At 36.3% G+C, this 19,205-nt stretch overlaps 1 protein-coding gene across 1 annotated transcript in view; it reads right to left on the reverse strand.

The window, feature by feature from the left end:
• The window catches only part of LOC306870401 (SH2B adapter protein 3-like), a 52,164-nt gene that overhangs the window by 25,589 nt on the left and 7,370 nt on the right, over window positions 1-19,205 (reverse strand). The window contains exon 2 of the mRNA XM_079417640.1: window positions 16,105-17,094. Coding sequence (XP_079273766.1) covers window positions 16,105-17,067 — 963 coding nt within the window. The 5' untranslated portion in view covers window positions 17,068-17,094. The remainder of the gene's footprint in view (window positions 1-16,104; window positions 17,095-19,205) is intronic.

Raw genomic sequence — 19,205 nt, forward strand, 5'->3', positions numbered from 1 at the left:
TGAAATGCATTTCCTGCGACTTTGAGTCTAGCCAACTTGAGTTTTAATGTATAACAACAGCTGTCCTTGTGAAAATGCATGACGCCAACCTCAGGGTCTATTTGTTAACTTGATTTAACTTTTAAAATATATATATATATATATATATATATTTTTTTTTTTTTTTTTTTTTTTAAATCGCACAAGGATTTCATTGCTCATCCTCACATTAAAGAGTTTAATTTCAACTCACAGACGTTCTCTGGTGTTACCGCATTTAACTGTTCATGTGTTGTGTACGAGTGTCGTTTAAAATGCCACAACAAACAGCCATGCTATTCATCTGAATACCTCCACTTCGTAATAGTTACTTTAGCTCACATTCTCAGAACAACCTTTCAAAATGAGTCATGTAATGAAATTAGAAATAATCAGAAAGGACTCTAGAAACGACACTAGGAATAGATCAGTCTCAGTGAAGATCTTTTGTGAGAATGTAAGCTTACGAAGTACAGATTTGAAGTCTATGGTCCTGGTCTGCTTAATAAAAATACAGATATGACTGTACAAATATATATGTACTGTAATTACTTAATTATATACACACACATACATATACATACATATATAGTGTGTATACATGTACATTTTAAAAATATTAAAAAAATTAAATATTAACATTTTAATTTAGATATAAAAAAGTTTTAATTTAGCATAGCATCACTGTATACACACACAGACAAGCATAAATAAAATATTTATAAATAAATAATAATCTAAAATAATTTAATATCTATTAAAAATGATAAAATAATACAATTAAAAATTTAGCATAGCATCACAGATATATACACAATCTGTAGAAATGCTACAGTAAAAGCTGTTAATTGTAGGAATGCACGATATGAAAAATTTTAACCGATACCGATAACCGATAATTAAGTCCTTCTCATGGCCGATACCGATAAATTCATATTTTTATATTATAATTTTCATATAATCTGCAGTTTGTGCACCCAGGAGAATACAAAATCTAAGATTCACTGATTAAACTGATATTTTAGTAGCTCTGGCCTAACTATAGCAAACATCAGTCCTGACTCTTCAAATGTTTTTTATTTTTTGTGTAAGGCACCACAATACTTTGTAACAGAAATGGTTTAACAGAATTATGACAGAACTATGGTTTATCTGCAATTAACAAGTCATTAACAACAAATTTATATTAAAATATTTCATGCATAAATGCATCTATTCAACGTTTTTAGTGCACGAGGATGAGAAAGTTATATAGTCTTTAAGCAGTGTTGGGAGTAAGGCGTTACAAAAGTAATACATTACAGTAACGTATTACTTTTTGCTGTAACGCAGTAGTGTAAAGCATTACTAATCAATTTTCAGTAATATTTTACTCGGTACATGTTCAGTAACGCTTGCATTACAATACACTTTTAGCCCCCAAGTCGGGCTTCTACTTTTTTTATGTCCCTAGGGCCAGGCTTCGGGCCAATTTAACGTCAATTAACGTCATAGTTCAGACGCCCCCCCCCAAAAAAAGCCCCAGCAAAAGTAATTACCATGAATGTGTCCGCAGGAAATAGTAAGGATTCGCCATCTCCTCGTTAGACGCACCATTAGAGAGAAGTGAATCTTCACGGATAACGATTGTATTAAATAGTTTTTGTTTTTATTTATTTTGTTAAGTAGCAATTTAAAGCTTTCTTTAGATATATTTATCATGTCTGTAAGGCATGTATTTCGGTTCATTTTTGTGAATGAACGACAGTCGCGCATCACAGATCAGATTTAATTTGATCACATGAGGAGAGTGAGTCGAGCTGACTGACAAGAGTGAGGTGTAAAAGACAAGACGATGGCAGAAGAGTTTCAAAACTAAATGTAAAAGCGCCTGTTTTAAAAATATTTTTGGATTTTGAAAAGCCTGTTGACCTGCCATTTATCTAAGGAGATATTGGAAGGTCTATTTATATATTTATTTTTTAAACATTTGTTTCTCATTTAGCCTATTTGGTTCCACAGTATTTGCTGATTTTTAATTTTATTTAAACTGTGATATTTTTCCCATTATTTTACATCAAGGTGTATGCAGTTCGTGCCTCAAAACTAATCCATCTCACTAATAAACGTTCTACGTTTTATAATTATTTGTTCCTCAGTCTTTACTGATTTTCAGTTTTGTATAGGCCTACCATGCATATTTAAAATTTGTAAGTTACCTGTTATTTTATATTAGGCATATAGCATGGTGCATTTTTATTCGTTTTGTTAATAAAAGTTAGCTATATGTTCTATGTTGTATGTTGTAATTGATGCCGAATTACCGTTAATTTAAACGTGAAAATAAAATACGCACGATGCTTTTACAAGCTATTTAAGCAAAGGAAAGTGAGAAAACTCAAGCGAACTAAAAACAAACAACTGCTTGACGCTGAATTGCCACTAATTGAAAAGTGAAAATACAACGCGCACAAAGCTTACAAGCTATTAAAAACCGAAGGAAAGCGAGGAAAAGAGAGAAGACTCAAACGACCCCCATCCACCGAGGTGATACCGGTAAGGTGTTGACACATGTCGATTAACCAGTGGGAAAATTTCCCTCATTGTCACAACCCTACTTGATGCCTTTTTTCCTCCTTTCGGAATCCTTGCTGAACATGCGTTGGAAATAGCAATGGCATTGTCCTCCTCTGCCACCGAGAAAAATTTCCAGACCGCCGAAGACATGTTCGCAAATGATGACGTAATGAGCACAACACATGCTGAGAGTCACTGCAGTTTAAAGCTGCAATCACTTGCACTCGGAAAGAAGATGAATCTCAGATAAATCAGACTGATTGATTGATTTACCAGCAAGCATACTTTATCGGATCTAGTTATCGGATTTTATTTATTTATCGGAGCAATAAAAATGACGTAATTTTCTCTCATATCGGTCGATAATTTATCGGTCCGATAAATATCGTGCATCCCTAGTTAATTGGTTAACGATAAGTATTCTTACGATTGTACATATACTATAGTAAGAGAACTTAACCAATTGACAGCTTTGAGTGCATAAAATTGTAATAAATCCAATGGAACATTTCATAAACATTTACAGTAAAATACAGTTTACAGTTCTCTTGTAATTTACAGTGAAAATTAAATTGAAATTCCCACAATTTCTGTGACACTTTACATTTGATGCTTTTCCATTGAAATAATGGTTAATGAAATCCTTACACAAATATACATTTTAATATTTTATTAATATTTGCATTGATTCAATTTAATATTTTTTCCACATTTTTTGAAAATAATTCCATCTAATTTAAGAACATGCATTTTAGAGTATATATTCAGTATTTTATATCAATGATCTTCAGTGGTGTTGACAGTTAGCATGTTTTTCAGCATATAACATTTTCTTTTTTAAACACACACACACACATTTGTACAAACGTACATGCTGTGCTAAAGACCGATCCCTTCCTAAGTCAGAATGGTTTACACATGGTTTTCACAGGCTTTATTTTTACACTCCTGCATTTATTTACCTCCCTCTCTCTCTCCCTGTGCGCTGCTAAAACAGAGTGTCAATCACTCTGACCTTTACTGCTGCTCTCGAAAGCCCCACCACAGCTTTAGTACTGAGAAAATACACATGAAAGAAAGACACAGAGAAAGAGAGAGAGGGAGAGGGAGAAGCGCAGAAGAAAAAAAGAGAGCGCAAGTTTCCTGTGTCAGTCAAAACCTCCCGATGATGGACAAATCTTACTTTTCTTTAAAAAAGGGACATTTTCTGTAATCTGAAACAGCTAGCAAAACCATTCGTCATCCACCGCTATAGCCGTGTTAATGCATAAAGTGTTTTTTGCATTAAATGCACTGCAGGAAAGAAAAAACTAAAAAAGTGCATTAATGCATTTAGCAAAAGAGGTTTTTTTTCTCTTTTTTTAAATTCAATCTTTCTCCCAGCTTGAGCAGTTTATCTGTAGCTGCAGATTCAAAAGCACTTGTTTGCCTGTAACAATAGCATGTTGAGAAAATGCATCAGCCCTTAAATTACATAAAACTATTTATTGCCTTATTCACAATAAATGCACATACACTTTGGAAAGTGTGAGTACAATGACACATGGCAAAATACGTGTACACATGATAAAACACACACACACAGCTACTCATATTCATCTTCATATTCACACAGGTCGAGCGAGCATCCTGTTTACGGACTAGAGGAGCTGAACCACAGCACCTACACGCTCACAACGAGACACAGAGATGAATAGAGAGAGAGAGAAAGAGAGACTGAGGGGGAGCGAGCAGTGCTTACCATGGGTAGCTCAGTGAGGTCAGGTATACCAGCTCAGCGGTTGCAAGTTTTAACATAAAGAGTTGCAACAATGCCCACACATGCTCGCAATATAGAATCTATAATCCACTCACAGCCAGACTGCACTGCTAGTGATTCGCTGCATGCCAGAAACCAATATGCTCTCATTTGGGGTAGGTGAGTGGTAAAAGAAAGTTCCATTCTGATTTCTTTGAATTTTCCATATTCTAAAAAATTGGATAAAAATATAATTCCCATACACATTTTTTTAAATGGAAAAATACAAAATTTTTATTGGAAAAAAATACACATTTTGTAAGTGAAAGTGATTCAAAAACTGCAGACAAATAATGTCTTGTCATTTTAAAACAATGTCCAAAGTAAAGGCATATTATTTTTTCTTTATTTTTATGACATGCAATCATCTTAGGCTATTCGGTTACATAAAGATTTTTCAAATTTATTAATATGGCATTTATGGTAGAATTGTATTCATTCAGTATTTATTATTAATAATAATAATAATCATATAGTATATAATAGCATAGTAAATAAAAAAATGTTTTATATAAAAATGTAAATATTTTGTTTATTTGACTTATTTTCTTTTTATTAAAATAAAATCTGCTTGGCATCTTTATTTCGAACTAAAAATCTTTATCGTTAAAACCTTTTGCTGATTTTTTCTGATTTACTGTATGAACTGGTTATTTGGTCTTTTTATAACATGCAATCAGGCTAGTCTGTCGCATAAATAAAACACTTAAAATATTAATATGACATTTTTGGTAGATTCAATATGTAGTAATAAAAATATTATTATAAATGTGTGTGTGTGTGTATGAGATTGAGTTTGGTTTTTGATGACATGTAATCATCTAAGGCTATTCTGTTGCATTGCATTGAATTGAATTGAATAAATAAATCTTTATTTATTTATTAAAGGCTTAGTTCACCCAAAAATCTAAATTCTGTCATTAATTCCCCACCCTCGTGTCATTCCAAACCCGTAAGACCTTCGTTCATCTTCAGTAGGGCTGAGCAATCGCATTTGCGATAATATCGCGATATGTGAAATCGCAGAAGCTGCGATTACACTCTGTCACGTGACACGCGAGAGCAAAGAGGTGTTCGACTTGAAGATCGATCGGTGTATAACATCAAAGAGAAAGCATAAGGAGACGCCCGCTCTCTTATATATATTTGAGACACAGCGATCGGTCTAGCTGCGCTGCTTCAAGTCAAACACATCTAAGCAGTCTTCAGAGGAAGCATCAAGTTGGCACGCTATGTTGCCAAGTCCACAGTTACATATCATGCAGAATTGATGCGCTAAATGTAAATGATATAATATGTAAATTATATCCTTTGTTGTATTTTCCTGTCAAAACAACGGAGTTCCTTTTCCGGCAGTGGGCGGGACTAATGCGCAAACGGCAATCTCATTGGCTGGCGCTCACCTATTATTCTCCCTGTTTTGATTTCAGCGAATCAGTTCGAGCCAATGCAGACAACCTGATTAATATTCATGAACCCAGCAGCTCAATAATCATTTTATATTGTTCTTATTAGTAGTAGAATTCGTAGTAGTTTTATCTTATCAGTATTATTTGTAGCCCCCCCCCTTTTTTTTTTATATAAACACTAAAAATGACAAACAATATCTTAAGCACCACCACCAGACCTAAATTCAGCCAACATGGCAAATATGCATTCATACATGGTTATTCTAATTACTAAAGTTCTATCATCATTTAATGCTAAATTATCATAATATCATATAATGTTTGACTGACTGATGCTAAGTGAGATATTTAAAAAAAACTGTGCCATTTTCCATTTATATATATATTAGTATATCAGATAATTAATATTAGTCTGGTGAGTAAACTAAAAAATAATTACAAGCCAATGGAGATTCTATTGCCAAGTAGAGGGTTGATAATATTTACAATAATCAATTGAATTTGATAGGTGTCTCTCACATTGTCCCACAGAAACATTACAATAGTGTAGATTAGTGTACAATGTTTTATAATAAAAATGTATTCCAGGGCTCGCAAAATCGCTAGCCTGACGTCCCGGGGCTATTGTGTTTTCCAGTCGGGCTACCAAAATGCATCACTGCCCTGCCCGATGGGCTATCGTAAATACAGGGCTTCCACGCACTGTTCCCTCTAAGATGAGCGACCGCGACCGCGCTCTTCTTCCACTGCGGCCGCGCAGAAGAAATAATGTGCCTCGCGCACAAAAAATGAGTTGGGAAGCCATTTGATTGAATGCCGCCAGTAAAAGGGAAAGAATAGCAATGCTCGGGCAAACCGCTATAGAGCTGATGTCACGACAGAGTTAGAACCGGTTTCATAGAAAGAGAACGATGCACCAAATGAGTCTCTGTAGAACTGAATACTTCAATAGTTGCGGTGCACTCAACACGAGAGACAACGCAAACGCAATGACATCTGAAATAAAACGTCCTCATGTATTAAAGAAGAGTGGCTTGATTAAGTGCTGGAAATAGCGGAGGATGAGTATCAAAACTCTGAAACATGTTCAGTCACACACACAAGAGTATTGTACAAACTGTACTTCATCATGATGTTAAGACAGCTATAGAAGAATTCATATGTTCACGTTTTTTATATATTTAACTTACAGATCTCAGCTTAAGTTTTGCTTCAGTTCGTATTCTATTCTATCAGTTTAAATAGTTTGTTTTGATAATATATTATGTTAGGGCTATATTATAAACCTGATAAATAATTGACCTTGTTTTGAGTCTTTGAGTCTCTTGCTCATCAAGACTGTATTCATTTAAAAAATACAGAAAAAACTGTGATATAGTGAAATATTATTGCAATTTCTAATATTGGTTTCCTATTTTAATACCTATACTTTAAAATAACATTTATTCCTGTGATCAAAGCTGAATTTTCAGCATCATTACGCCAGCGGTGTCCCATGATCCTTCAGAAATCATTTTAATATGCAGATTTATTATCAGTGATGAAACTGTTGTGCTGCTTAATATTTTTTTGGAACCTGTGTTACTTTTTTCTTTGATTCTTTGATTAATAAAAAGTTTAAAAGAACAGCATTTCTTCAAAATAGAAATATTTTCTAACAATAGAAGTCTTTACCATCAATTTTATCCATTTAACACATCCTTGCTGAATAAAGTTTATTTAACTTGCTTTAAACTTAAAGTATCTTTAAAAAACAACATTTTTTTTTAATAGTTTATATTGTAACACAAAATCTCTATTTTGACTGAACACTGTTCTTTTTAACTTTTTTTTTTTTTTTTTTATATCACGGGTCCCAAAAAATACAGTATATAAAATAAAACTGTACAACTGTTTCCAACATTGATTAAAAATCAGCATATTAAAATGACTTCTAAAGGATCATGCGACTCTGAAAATACTGCTTTGCTTCACTGGAATTCATTACATTTTAAAGTATATTAAAATAGAAAACATTTATTTTAAATTGCAATAATATTTCACAATATTATTTTGTGAAATAATATTCAGTATTTTTTATCAAATAGATACAGCCTTGATGAGCACTTTTGAACTGCAGTGTATTGTACAGTAAAAATGTTTTCTCAGGCGACCTAAAATGTACATCATTTAGTTACATCAAGGGTCACATCATTTAGTTACACACTTTTTTTGTGTGCATGCTGTACAGGTCTGGTATAAAGAATGTTTTTGCTCTGGTGACCGAAATGTCTGCCCAATAGAGAAAAGTTTTGCTCAGCAAGAAAAAAAAAAAAAAAGGGAACATTGCTCCCACGGGTCCTTAAATTTGATACAACTAAACTGAAGAGTTTTTAAGGCCTTAGACCGTTTTAAATACGTTAAATGGTATAAGAAAGAATTTTTAAAATAGCCTTAAATAGATTTTTAAGAATTCTGCAGATACCTTGTAAATAGTAAAATAAAACTCTTTCCTTGATATTTGTGTATTGAAAATGTTTTTGATTGACATTTATGGTCTTTATTTTATTTGGGCTAGTTAAATCATTTTCGGGCTACCAAAATCTGAAGAGTACCTGCCCGAAGGGCTACCAGTGATTTAGAAATTTTGCAAGCCCTGTATTCTATTTAGTGACCATTTCATTCATTTAACAGATTTCAAATTGGGGGCATCCAAGTTATTTTACATATTTGAACATTTAAAAAAAAAAGTAACAGTTACTTTCCCTGGTAATTCGTTTCTTTTATAATGATGTAACTCAGTTACTGTTTGTGAGAAGTAACTAGTAATATAACGAATTACTTTTTTAAAGTAACGTGCCCAACACTGCATACTATACAATCATTTATTACTTGTCTTTGTTGAATAAAACAGAATATAAAAAGCTCTAAAAAAATAATCGCATATTAAATCGCAAAATTGGTAAAAAAAAATAAAAATCGCAATTAGATTATTTTCCACAATTGTTCAGCCCTAGTCTAGAATGCAACCGCAGTATACATTCAATTTGTGTTGCAGTATACATCACAAACACAATGCAACAAATCATAAATACACCTACTGCAATGTTTGACAGCATCTATACTGCATCGAAACGGTCTTGGTATGACGCATCAAAACTGGAGCGTCACGTCGCCACCTGCAGTGCAGACCCATCTTGAAACAGCTGTTAGCTGAGAGAAAAACACACTGCACAAAACTTCACTGCATTTACACAAACACGCTGCAAGCAAACACCTTTGATATACAAATTAAAGAGCCCAGGCATGCTTTACACACTGAAAACCACGCTGAAAAACCTAAACACCATGTGCTCAGGTCAGGAGACCAAAACTGGAAACAAAAGCAGGTCTCTGCATCTGGGATGGCCTCTGCTCATCCTGACATGCAGAAGACCGCTGGATTCATGCGATGCAGAAATAACAAATAAGGCCTCTTTACACCTGGCATTAACATGCATTTCATATCTAGATATTTTTTTAGCTGGATTGCACTTATATCATGATTCCAGTGCATCTCTAGTGTGGTCAGACAGAAAATGCCAGGTGTAAATTACACACTCATGGATGAGAAATAAGATGGTGTCTGGACACCGCTAAAATTATGACTACTAGTGTTTTTATTCTACTTATTTTAATAAATTGGTTCAAAAAGTGCTTTCAAACTACATTTCAGTAAGTTTAGCAATATTAGGATGCTCAAATTCTATAGTGTTGTCACTGCATGCAGCAACAAACATACAGCACGTCCAATGTAGTACAATTTAGGATAAAAATATTCCTGTGAACTGGTTCTTTGAATGAATCAGTCAAAAGCAAACTCTTCAAACAAAAATGAAAATTTGATGTTTATCTGCTTACCCCCAGCGCATCCAAGATGTAGGTGACTTTGTTTCTTCAGTAGAACACAAAGATTTTTAACTCAAACCTTTTCAGTCTGTCAATCATATAATGGAAGTCAATGGGACCCATGGCTTTGAGAGTCAAAATGCAGGGGATCAGAGGTAAAAAATGATTTAAATACGGTTCAGTTTTTTACACAGACCGATCGTTTCGTGTCTTAAGACCTCAATGTATCGTCACGAGCCGCAGGGTTTAATTTGGTTTTGTCTGTGTATGTTTTTTTGACTCTCAAAGCCGTGGGTCCCATTGACTGCCATTATATGACTGACAGACTGCAACGGTTTGAGTTAAGTTCTACTGAAGAAACAAAGTCACCTACATCTTGGATGCCCTGGGGGTAAACAGATAAACATCAAATTTTCATTTTTGGGTGAACTATCCCTTTAATAATAGGCATGCAAAAAAGCAACTTAATAGTGAGAATTGGTCCCATATCCTAAAGTGTTACAAAAAAAAAAATTAAAAGGATATTACAATTAAAGATACACATTAATTAAAAACACACAAATATGATACTTTATGTTGATTAATATGTTGTTAGGACAGTCACACTTTATTTAAAGGTCGAATTCTCACTATTAACAAACCATTAACTATAACTTTTGCCTCAAACTCCTAATTTGCTGTTTATTAATAGTTAGTAAGGTATTTGTTAAATTTAGGTGTTGGGTAGGATTAGGAATGTAGAATATGGTCATGCACAATATGTAGCAATAAACAGACAATGTGTAAACAATAGGCATGCTAATAAGCATCTGGTTAATAATAAGAATCGGTCTATACTAAAGTGCTACCGCTAGAATGAATTATCCTAAAAAAGGCCTATAAAAATTCACTCAGAACTTATTGTATACAGTATTTCACACACCACACAGCTGTTGTGAATATTCACACTGGGGCCTTCAACAGTGGCTGAGTCCAAAAAATAAGCATTCAGTGAAGCATAACACAGGCGTCGTGGGGCTGTACTGTTGAATTACTGGCGACACTGCAATGTTACACAGTCAATATTTTGAGCAGGGGCTTTTTCACACCCACCACCCACATGGCCATGTTTGTCCTCTGAGCGCACAGCTCTCAAAGGTATTGGGTAAATGTGTTTTACACAAAAACACACAACCACCCAAAGATGAGGAACTGTCATATGCAAAGCAAACAAAGGATCTCATCTCAGTCCCGATGCTGCAGACGCTACCAAGCAGACATGTACCAGTGTGAATCAGTTATGCTGACAGACGTGCTTCTTCACTACTAATGATTGAGCTACATCAGTAAATAAATAAAGCAGCAGACCACAGACAAAACAAACCAGTCAGTTAATGGAAACCATGAGGTGTAAAAACACTAAATTATTAAATAGGCCAAACAATGTGCACAGATAATAAAAAATATATATATATACACAACAATAAATGAAATAAAGTGGGGTGTAGAACAAATGCATGACCTTAATAAATGAAAGGTTATTTGATTTAACATTATATCAGGCTATTCAAATTATTATATCTCAAAATGACGACTCTTTGGAAGCTGTATTGATTATTCTACACTGATTTTGAGTAATTTTACATTTTTTGTAACTGTATAGAGCATTGATTCATGCAAAGCAACAAATACATAACATATATTAATATTATCATGAACTATGCAGGTCCAGATATATGCAAAATTATCCTAAAGAGCAGTCAGTTTTGGGTTGCGACCCAAACAGACCACATGTGACATGAAAGTGCAATTTCAAATAACGCATTTTCAAAACGGCAAATGAGAAAAGAGTGATGTACTGAAAACAATGCATGCAATACAATTCAAATTAAATCATGCAAATTATAAAAACGTGATACATAGGAAAATTAGTCCTTTGCAGTTTTGATCTAAATAAAAAATGCTGTTGTCATCATCGTGTGTCATCAGCGCAAGGTCTGCAACTATGTGTGCGTGCCTTTACATCTTTGAAAATGCATCAAAGCGTTTGCTGCTCTCTGCATCTCTGTGTGTGATATAATTCTTGGTTTTAAATTGTCAAGTGTTATGCTTTCGGGGAAAAAGGGACATGTCTGATTTCGTTATGACTGTGGACTACTTATCAATCTGCAGATTTTCATATTGATAAAGACGGGTACGAGATCAGAGCAGCTCTTGATCATGTTAAGAAATGAAACTTTGAGTCTCAGTTTGGGTTACAGGCAAGTTTCAAACAGTTTCTTCAAAAGTCAAATGGAAATCAAACGAGGGCATGTAAACAGAGCGTAACAGTCAGGTTCAGTGCCATTCATTTTCTCCATAGAGTATAGTGTCTTTTTAGTTTTTTTTTACTTTAATGCAACTTTTTTTCTTTCTTCATATAAGTTAGCAAGTTGTGAATCATCTCAGAGCTAGTTGGTTTGCTTCAATATTTTTTTTAAATCTCTATGAAGAAAATAAATAAGAAAAATACTGGCAGATACAAGGTGCTATCAATATTTCACTTTAAAAAAACGCAAGCAAAAACACAATATACAACTACCATCTTTTACAATTGGGCATTGGTTTCAGTTTAAATTCATGCAGCCTGTTTTTATACCAAATACTGTGTTGATCTAATTCGGTTGTTGGCTTGTTAAAGAGTTGAAACGACTCTGGATGTAGTTGTGTGAGCATCTGCATGTGTATAAGGTCACCGTGAAGCTCTAACACGCTCCAGATGGGAGGATGCGGTTTTCTAGAATTAGAAATATTTTTCCACAGCACTGGCTGCAATTGTTGTACAGCAAATAATACTAGAAAAACAAGACACAAAAATAATTGCAAACTCTGAAATCTAACTGATACAGCATGTTTTCTTTCTCGAAAGACGTCGACATACAACACAAACGCAAGTCTCTAAAATTTCATCCAATCCACAAATCCACACTGCTGGATTTCCTGGTGCCCGTCTTCATCATCTTTTCATTTTAAGGTTTCTAAGCACTCACCAAACTTTCTAAGCACTCAACCAAACTTGTTCAGACTACATCAGCAATTAAAGGTCTGTGGTCTCCACCCCTAGAAGCCCTGATAAAATGAACATCGTTTGAGGCCAACACCAGATGTTTCTCAAGCCTTCCAAAAAACATCACATACATGTAAGAAAGCAAGAAACCGTACAGTTTCCAGTGCTTGATTCTGATTGGTCACTCGTGGCTTTCTGCAGTCATATATGTTGAGAAGGGTCTGGCTGTAGACTTGCACTTGTACTCTCAGAACTTGCATTCTCAGACTTGTTTTCTACGTGAGGAAACCGCTTAACGAGAAACTTTGCGCATTGCTTTCACATTCTGCTGTTCTGTAGCCACAGATTTGCGGGTCTTGTCTTTTTCTCCTACAGATGACTTGCAGGACCCTGTTCGTTATTGTACTAAATTAGTTTTAATCGTTTTACCACCACAGCGTCTTGTCTCCATTGGCAATGCACACGATGTGTGTCGAATGCAAGTGACGTCGCAGGTAGCGGAAAGTGCAAGCGGCGATTGCAAGTGACATTGTAATTTAGTTTCTTTTTTCTTGTCTTCACCACCTGGCGACTGTCGTAAAATGTTTGAGAGGTTCAAACTAAATATAATCAATAAATAGAACAAAATAAAAAATAAAAAGACTGCAAGTGACGTCACTCGCGGAAGTGCAAGTGTCTGAGAGTGCAAGTCTGCAGCCAGACCCTATTGTATATGTTTGCATAATGACACTAAACTGTATATTGCTACATTTTTAACTTGATAATAATACAACACTTCTGTGAAATCTGACAGCAGATAATCATACTAATTTATCTGCTGTGCACAGGCTGGTTTTAAAGTTAGGACTTCCCTGAAACAAAGTTTCTCACGCAAAGAAATTATCAGCCAGCCTGCAGCTTCCTCTCTTAGTTTAGCTGCCCTCACTGTTGCTATTGTAGTGAACACACCAAACATAGAGTGCAGAGTTACAGAATCAAGGCACGGACTAGTGTGCACTCTATAGTGCAGCTTCCACACTCACACAGCCATCGGGAAAGACCACTGGAACCAGTTGAGCCCTTACAATCTGACTTTGCTGCAGTTGGAATTGAACTGCTGGTTCGTTTGGCCAGAGGAGAACTGGCCCCCCGACTGAGCCTGGTTTCTCCTACGGTTTTTTTTCTCCATTCTGTCACCGATGGTGTTTTGGTTCCTTGCCGCTGTCGCCTCTGGCTTGCTTAGTTAGGGACACTTCATATCCAGCGATATCGTCGACCTGATTGCAAAGACACTATTTAAACTGAACTGAGCTGGATAATGACATCACTGAATTCAATAATGAAATGCCTTTAACTGAAAATCTTTTTTTTTATCTTTTCATTTTACATTATTGACACACTATTTTCCTTTTTTGATATTGTGCAGTTGCTTTGACACAATTTACTTTGTTAAAAGCGCTATATAAATAAAGGTGATTTGACACCAGTGCTCACATTAAGCACACACATACGTAAGATGCAAGCAGCGAAATAATGATGCATGCACAGCAAAAGCCTACATGTTTCTCTCTTTAAGATGATTAAACTAATAAAATGTCCATAAAAAGAACTGATGAATGCATCGCTAATTTGAAACTAAAACAAGTGTGGATGCTTCTGACATTTATTGGAGTGTATACACTTAAAGTGTTTGAACTTTCTTGGCCTACGTTGCCTTTTCCTTATATAGACATTCAGAGCAAGTCCTTGCATCTCTGCCAAGATTCCTCAGCAGCCAATCAGAGCCTTGATATGGCCGTGCCGTGACCCCTAAAGTGAACAGACGTCATTTGCTGCCTGAATGAACTAGCAAAACTAGCAATTAGGCTATCATGCTGTGTAACCAAGAGAAATGGAGCAAGGCGGAGAGAAAGGCAGACAAAACCGTAATTGTGTCCTTATTAGTTTCATTACACATAATAGTATCAATCAGATCCTGTTTCAAATTGGCAGCTTGTCTTAAATGTGGGCGGATTAATTAGGATAAATGAGTGTTAATGTGAAAATATCACATACTAGATGAATCATGCCATTTTCATCATTTACTCGCCCTTGTTTTAAACCTATGTTGTTATTTGCTGAAAATCCTGCCCTCTGCCATAGCTCACATTTGTATTCACGTATATTCAAATTTAAGGTCTCATGGCCCCTCTCACCATTTTTCCTATCAAACCCAATTGGTTCTCACATGAAACCTGGTGCAACACATCTTAAAGTGCCATATTTGCATTCGTTAAACACAGCACAGCTTCCAAATCTTATTTACTTTATTTGCATATATTTAAACATAACGCTTCAAGACAACAGTTAAAAATGCAATTGGCTCTTGTGTGATTTGTCATTACATACAAACTTTGTGCAACACATCTTGAAGTGACGTATTTGAATATATGCGAATTAAGTCATTCATATTTGCATACATTTAGGTATAACACTCCAAAACAACTGGTTCTTGCATGACTTGTCATCGACAATAAACATAATGCAATAAACTGACATGCCATATTTGAATATAAGTGAATGACATTCACATTTTTTAGCTACAACACGTTTACTTTTTGATATATTTAAATATGTTTCAAGACAAGTCACGTCAGATATGACATCAACAATTTCAAACGCAACTGGTTCTTGCATGACTTTAGTCATTGACATCAAACTCTGTGCAATGCATCCCATCATAATATATGTGAATGAAACTTAAATTTGTTTATTAACTTAAGCATGATGCAGCTCTTCAATCTTACTCATATTTGTATATTTAAATATAGCATAACGCTACAAGACATGGCAAAATTTTTAAATGCAAATGATTTTTCATTAACATTAAACTTCGTGCAACACATCTTGGTGTGCCATATTTGAAAAAATGTGAAAACTTTACATTTTTATTAACTATATACAGCATAGCTCTTAATTCGCATTCACATTAAAAAAAAGTATAGCCTAATGCTTCAAAACAAATCACGCCAAATTACAAATGCAACTGGTTCTAGCATGACTTGTAATTGACAAACGTCTTGCAACACACTGACATGCCATATTTTAATGTAGCTCTTGAATTTAATTTTATGTTTGCATATAGGCTAAATATAAGACTTCAAGACAGATACCATACAAAAATTTACAAATGCAATTGGATGATTTGTCATTGATGTAAAACTTTGTGCAACATCCTGATGTGCCATACGTTTATGTAAATGATGACAGAATTTTCCAAATTTCCATTAGATTTTTTTTTCCAAGTTTTAAATAGTTGAATAGTTTAAAAATAATCTAAAATAAAAGATCCGACCAATATAGCAAGCTATTATAAGCCAACAAGAACTACAAATACAATTATCAAATCGGGCCAAAACAACAGTAGTGGTCACTCTTGAAAGATGCATGAAGATCTCGAAAGTTCGCCTTACCTTGGGTGGGTCATAGAGCTCCAGCTGGTACCTCTCACTAGCAGTGTGCTCGTTGATCCTCCTGACCTGCAGGCGGCAGCGCAGCCATTGCGGGGGCATGTCTGAGATAGTGTCATCCACCTCCAGGTACTGTAGCTGCCCCTCTTTACAAACAGTTCCTGTCTCTTGCCTCCGTCTCACAGTTCGCAACAGATTCCATCGTTCCCACCGCGCACACTTCTGCGAGGTGTGATGGGCGGCTACCTGCACAGTTTGAGGTGGGGTTTGAGAGGTGCATTCAACAGTCGCCGAGGGTGCGCCTCCCTTGATCGAATCATCCCTTGGGAAAACAACTGAAGGTTCATCAGTTTGCGGGGATTTCTTAAAGAATCGGCATACGCTTTCTCGAAATCCCCTGACAGAAAAGTTGGTTACGTCACTACGAGAAGGGAAGGAAAACAAAGGGGGCGAGTATCTTTCAGACCTGGTCCTACGCTCCAGGTGTTCGTCTTCCTGGCTATGATGCCGCGTTCTGCATGTAGTGTCTGCAGGAGAGCATCGCAGCAACTGCTCCTGTTCCCTAGGGACGCCGGCGGTATCTGGTTTGGGTGCCAACACGGCAACTAGCGGAGTCACTCCCGGCCGCACAGTCTCCCGGTAATCCAGCACCCCTGAGAAGGAAGTGATGCGTAAACGGCCAGTCATGGGCAGCAAGGGAGGAGGCAGTGGTGGCCACAGGGCAGGTTCTGCATCTTTAGCCACCTCGCAGCTGAAGTGGTGCTGGAAGAGAGCGCTGAACTGCTTCGAGAAACGTTCCGGCGGGACCACATCCTGCACCGGCTGCTCTCTGACGAAGCGCCGGTAGTGCTGGGCAAGTTCTCGGGCCGTGGTGCTGGCATGCAACTCGCAGAACTCCCTCCATCCACAAGGAGGTGCTACGGACGGTGCAGTGCTCGTGGTCTGCTGGACAGTGTTACCATTCATTGCAGTAACCAGCACAGCAGGGAATCACTGCGAACAACAGATGAACAACATCAAAAACTGCATCAATAAGCAATAAATTATGAGACGGCGCTATATTGCGGCTAGGGTTGTAAAGGGGCAGAGTATTTCCAGTACATTTTTGGAAACTTTCTGGAAATTTAGATAAAATTTTCTGCCCTCTTGCAACCCTAATTGCATCAACTAAAGTATATTGTGTATGGCTGCGTTCATAATATAGCACTGCCTCAAGTTGTTAATGATAAAATTATGAAGTTCATACTTCATTTAAGCCTTATTTTGAAGCTAATGTAGTATGTTCAAGCAAAGGTTAACACGTGGACTCTATGGGTGCTGCATATTAATATAGAAAGTAATTTGGAGTAACAAAACCATACATTATTCATTTTCATAAGCTAAGCTTACATGCAAACTAATAATATGTTTAGAATTGGATTGACGGCTAAATTGGATTGAAAAGTCAGCGCTTTTATGGGATTGCACTCTCATGCCAATTTGCCCTTTAGAGTAAATCCGGCCCTTAATCTATCTAATTGGAAAATTTTAGCCTTAAATATCTTTGAATTAGAGCACTTTGCCAATTGGCTTCGAAAAAGTTGTGTGCATGTGTAGTGCCATGATTGTATGTTCATGCGCATCTTACATGTGTGCATATTTATTCATGTTCACAGTAGCTCTGATGAAGTTTTCTCGCGCTGATTTTCTTCGCTTCTGAATGTAGGGACGGGGTACTGTGCTGAAAGATCTGTCGCTACAATTGAATTGACCAATCAGCATCCTATCCTCTTTTTAGTCAGAATAAATTCTCTATATTGCATCAAAAAGATTGGTTTTCATATATCATGTAAAGTTTTGATATTCTAGCGTTCGTGAACAATTCATCCCTTTGTTTACGCTGCACATCTACTGACGTAGGAATCTATGTACCGAAACTGTTCAATGAATCCAACTTTCTATGAACGCTAACAAAGCGTATCAGTTTAGCTCATCACCACAGCATCTCTTGAACTCAGCTGGTACGATACAGATTCTTCACTTTTACTCACTCACTCATTCAGCTCTCCAGTACAGGAAGAGAGTGACTAATATCGCTCAGGCTGCTTTATAACACCAAAGGTCAGAGGCAGAAATATCTGCGACGACATCTTTGATGTGAAGAGGAAGACTGAGGAAGTTGAAAACGTCAAAGGCATCTGATACGAGTCACCAACAGGCCCGCGGTGCTCGATGCGGAATCAGCTCGTGAACGTGCGCAGTCCCTCCACACGTGGTGCAAACCACCTTCGGAATCAGATCACAGTCGCCATTTGCAGCCAGGGGAGATTTTCGTTTGAGGCTTAAAAAATCTGCACACGTGTGCCGCGCTGCACCAGACATGTTGCCACACAACTGGAACCAATCTCCCCATTCTCGTTCCCCACATCCTCATTCACCAGCGCTCTCGGACGCCTGTGAACGTTTAACTCTGCGTGAGAAGTAAATGCGTTCTTAAAGTTCTGTTGGAAGCCCTGAAGCATGACAAAATGAAGGTTTAGAATATGAAGAAAGCAATAGATCAGAAAAACCACAACACTCGCTTAGTCAAAGAGAAAAAAAGAGGAGGGGACCATTCTATAGACGGCACCACGCGCTCTTTGCTGTCTTATTGGGTGACAGGAAGCATTAACCTACACAGGGAGAGGAACACCCATCACACATATAGATGTTTTCTTTGGTGTGCAAGCTAAGCTCTTTTTGACAAGGTGACCAAAATGGTTCATAAACATCTTTAAGATGTGTTGCTGGTGCGGTGGTTTGTGCACATGGCTTCCTTGCTTAAAGGAATGGTTTGCTCAAAAACGCAAATTCTGGCATCACGACCAACGTCTTAAATCACAGTATGATTGATTTTACAACAATACCTATCACAACAGTCAGTTTTGATGAAAATCAAACCTAAATGGTTTTATATATTAAATGAACGTCATATAGCCAATTTTTGGTAATGCATCGAGTACATTTTTTAACAAATGCAAATTATATTTTTTGCTTTAATTTTTGAACTTTAAGTACACAAACCAAAAGACAAGATTACAATTCACACAAAATGCAAGATGCAGGACAGTGTAATGGAAGATTTT

This window comes from Barbus barbus (genome assembly GCF_936440315.1).
Source record: "Barbus barbus genome assembly, chromosome: 5".
NCBI lineage: Eukaryota > Metazoa > Chordata > Actinopteri > Cypriniformes > Cyprinidae > Barbus > Barbus barbus.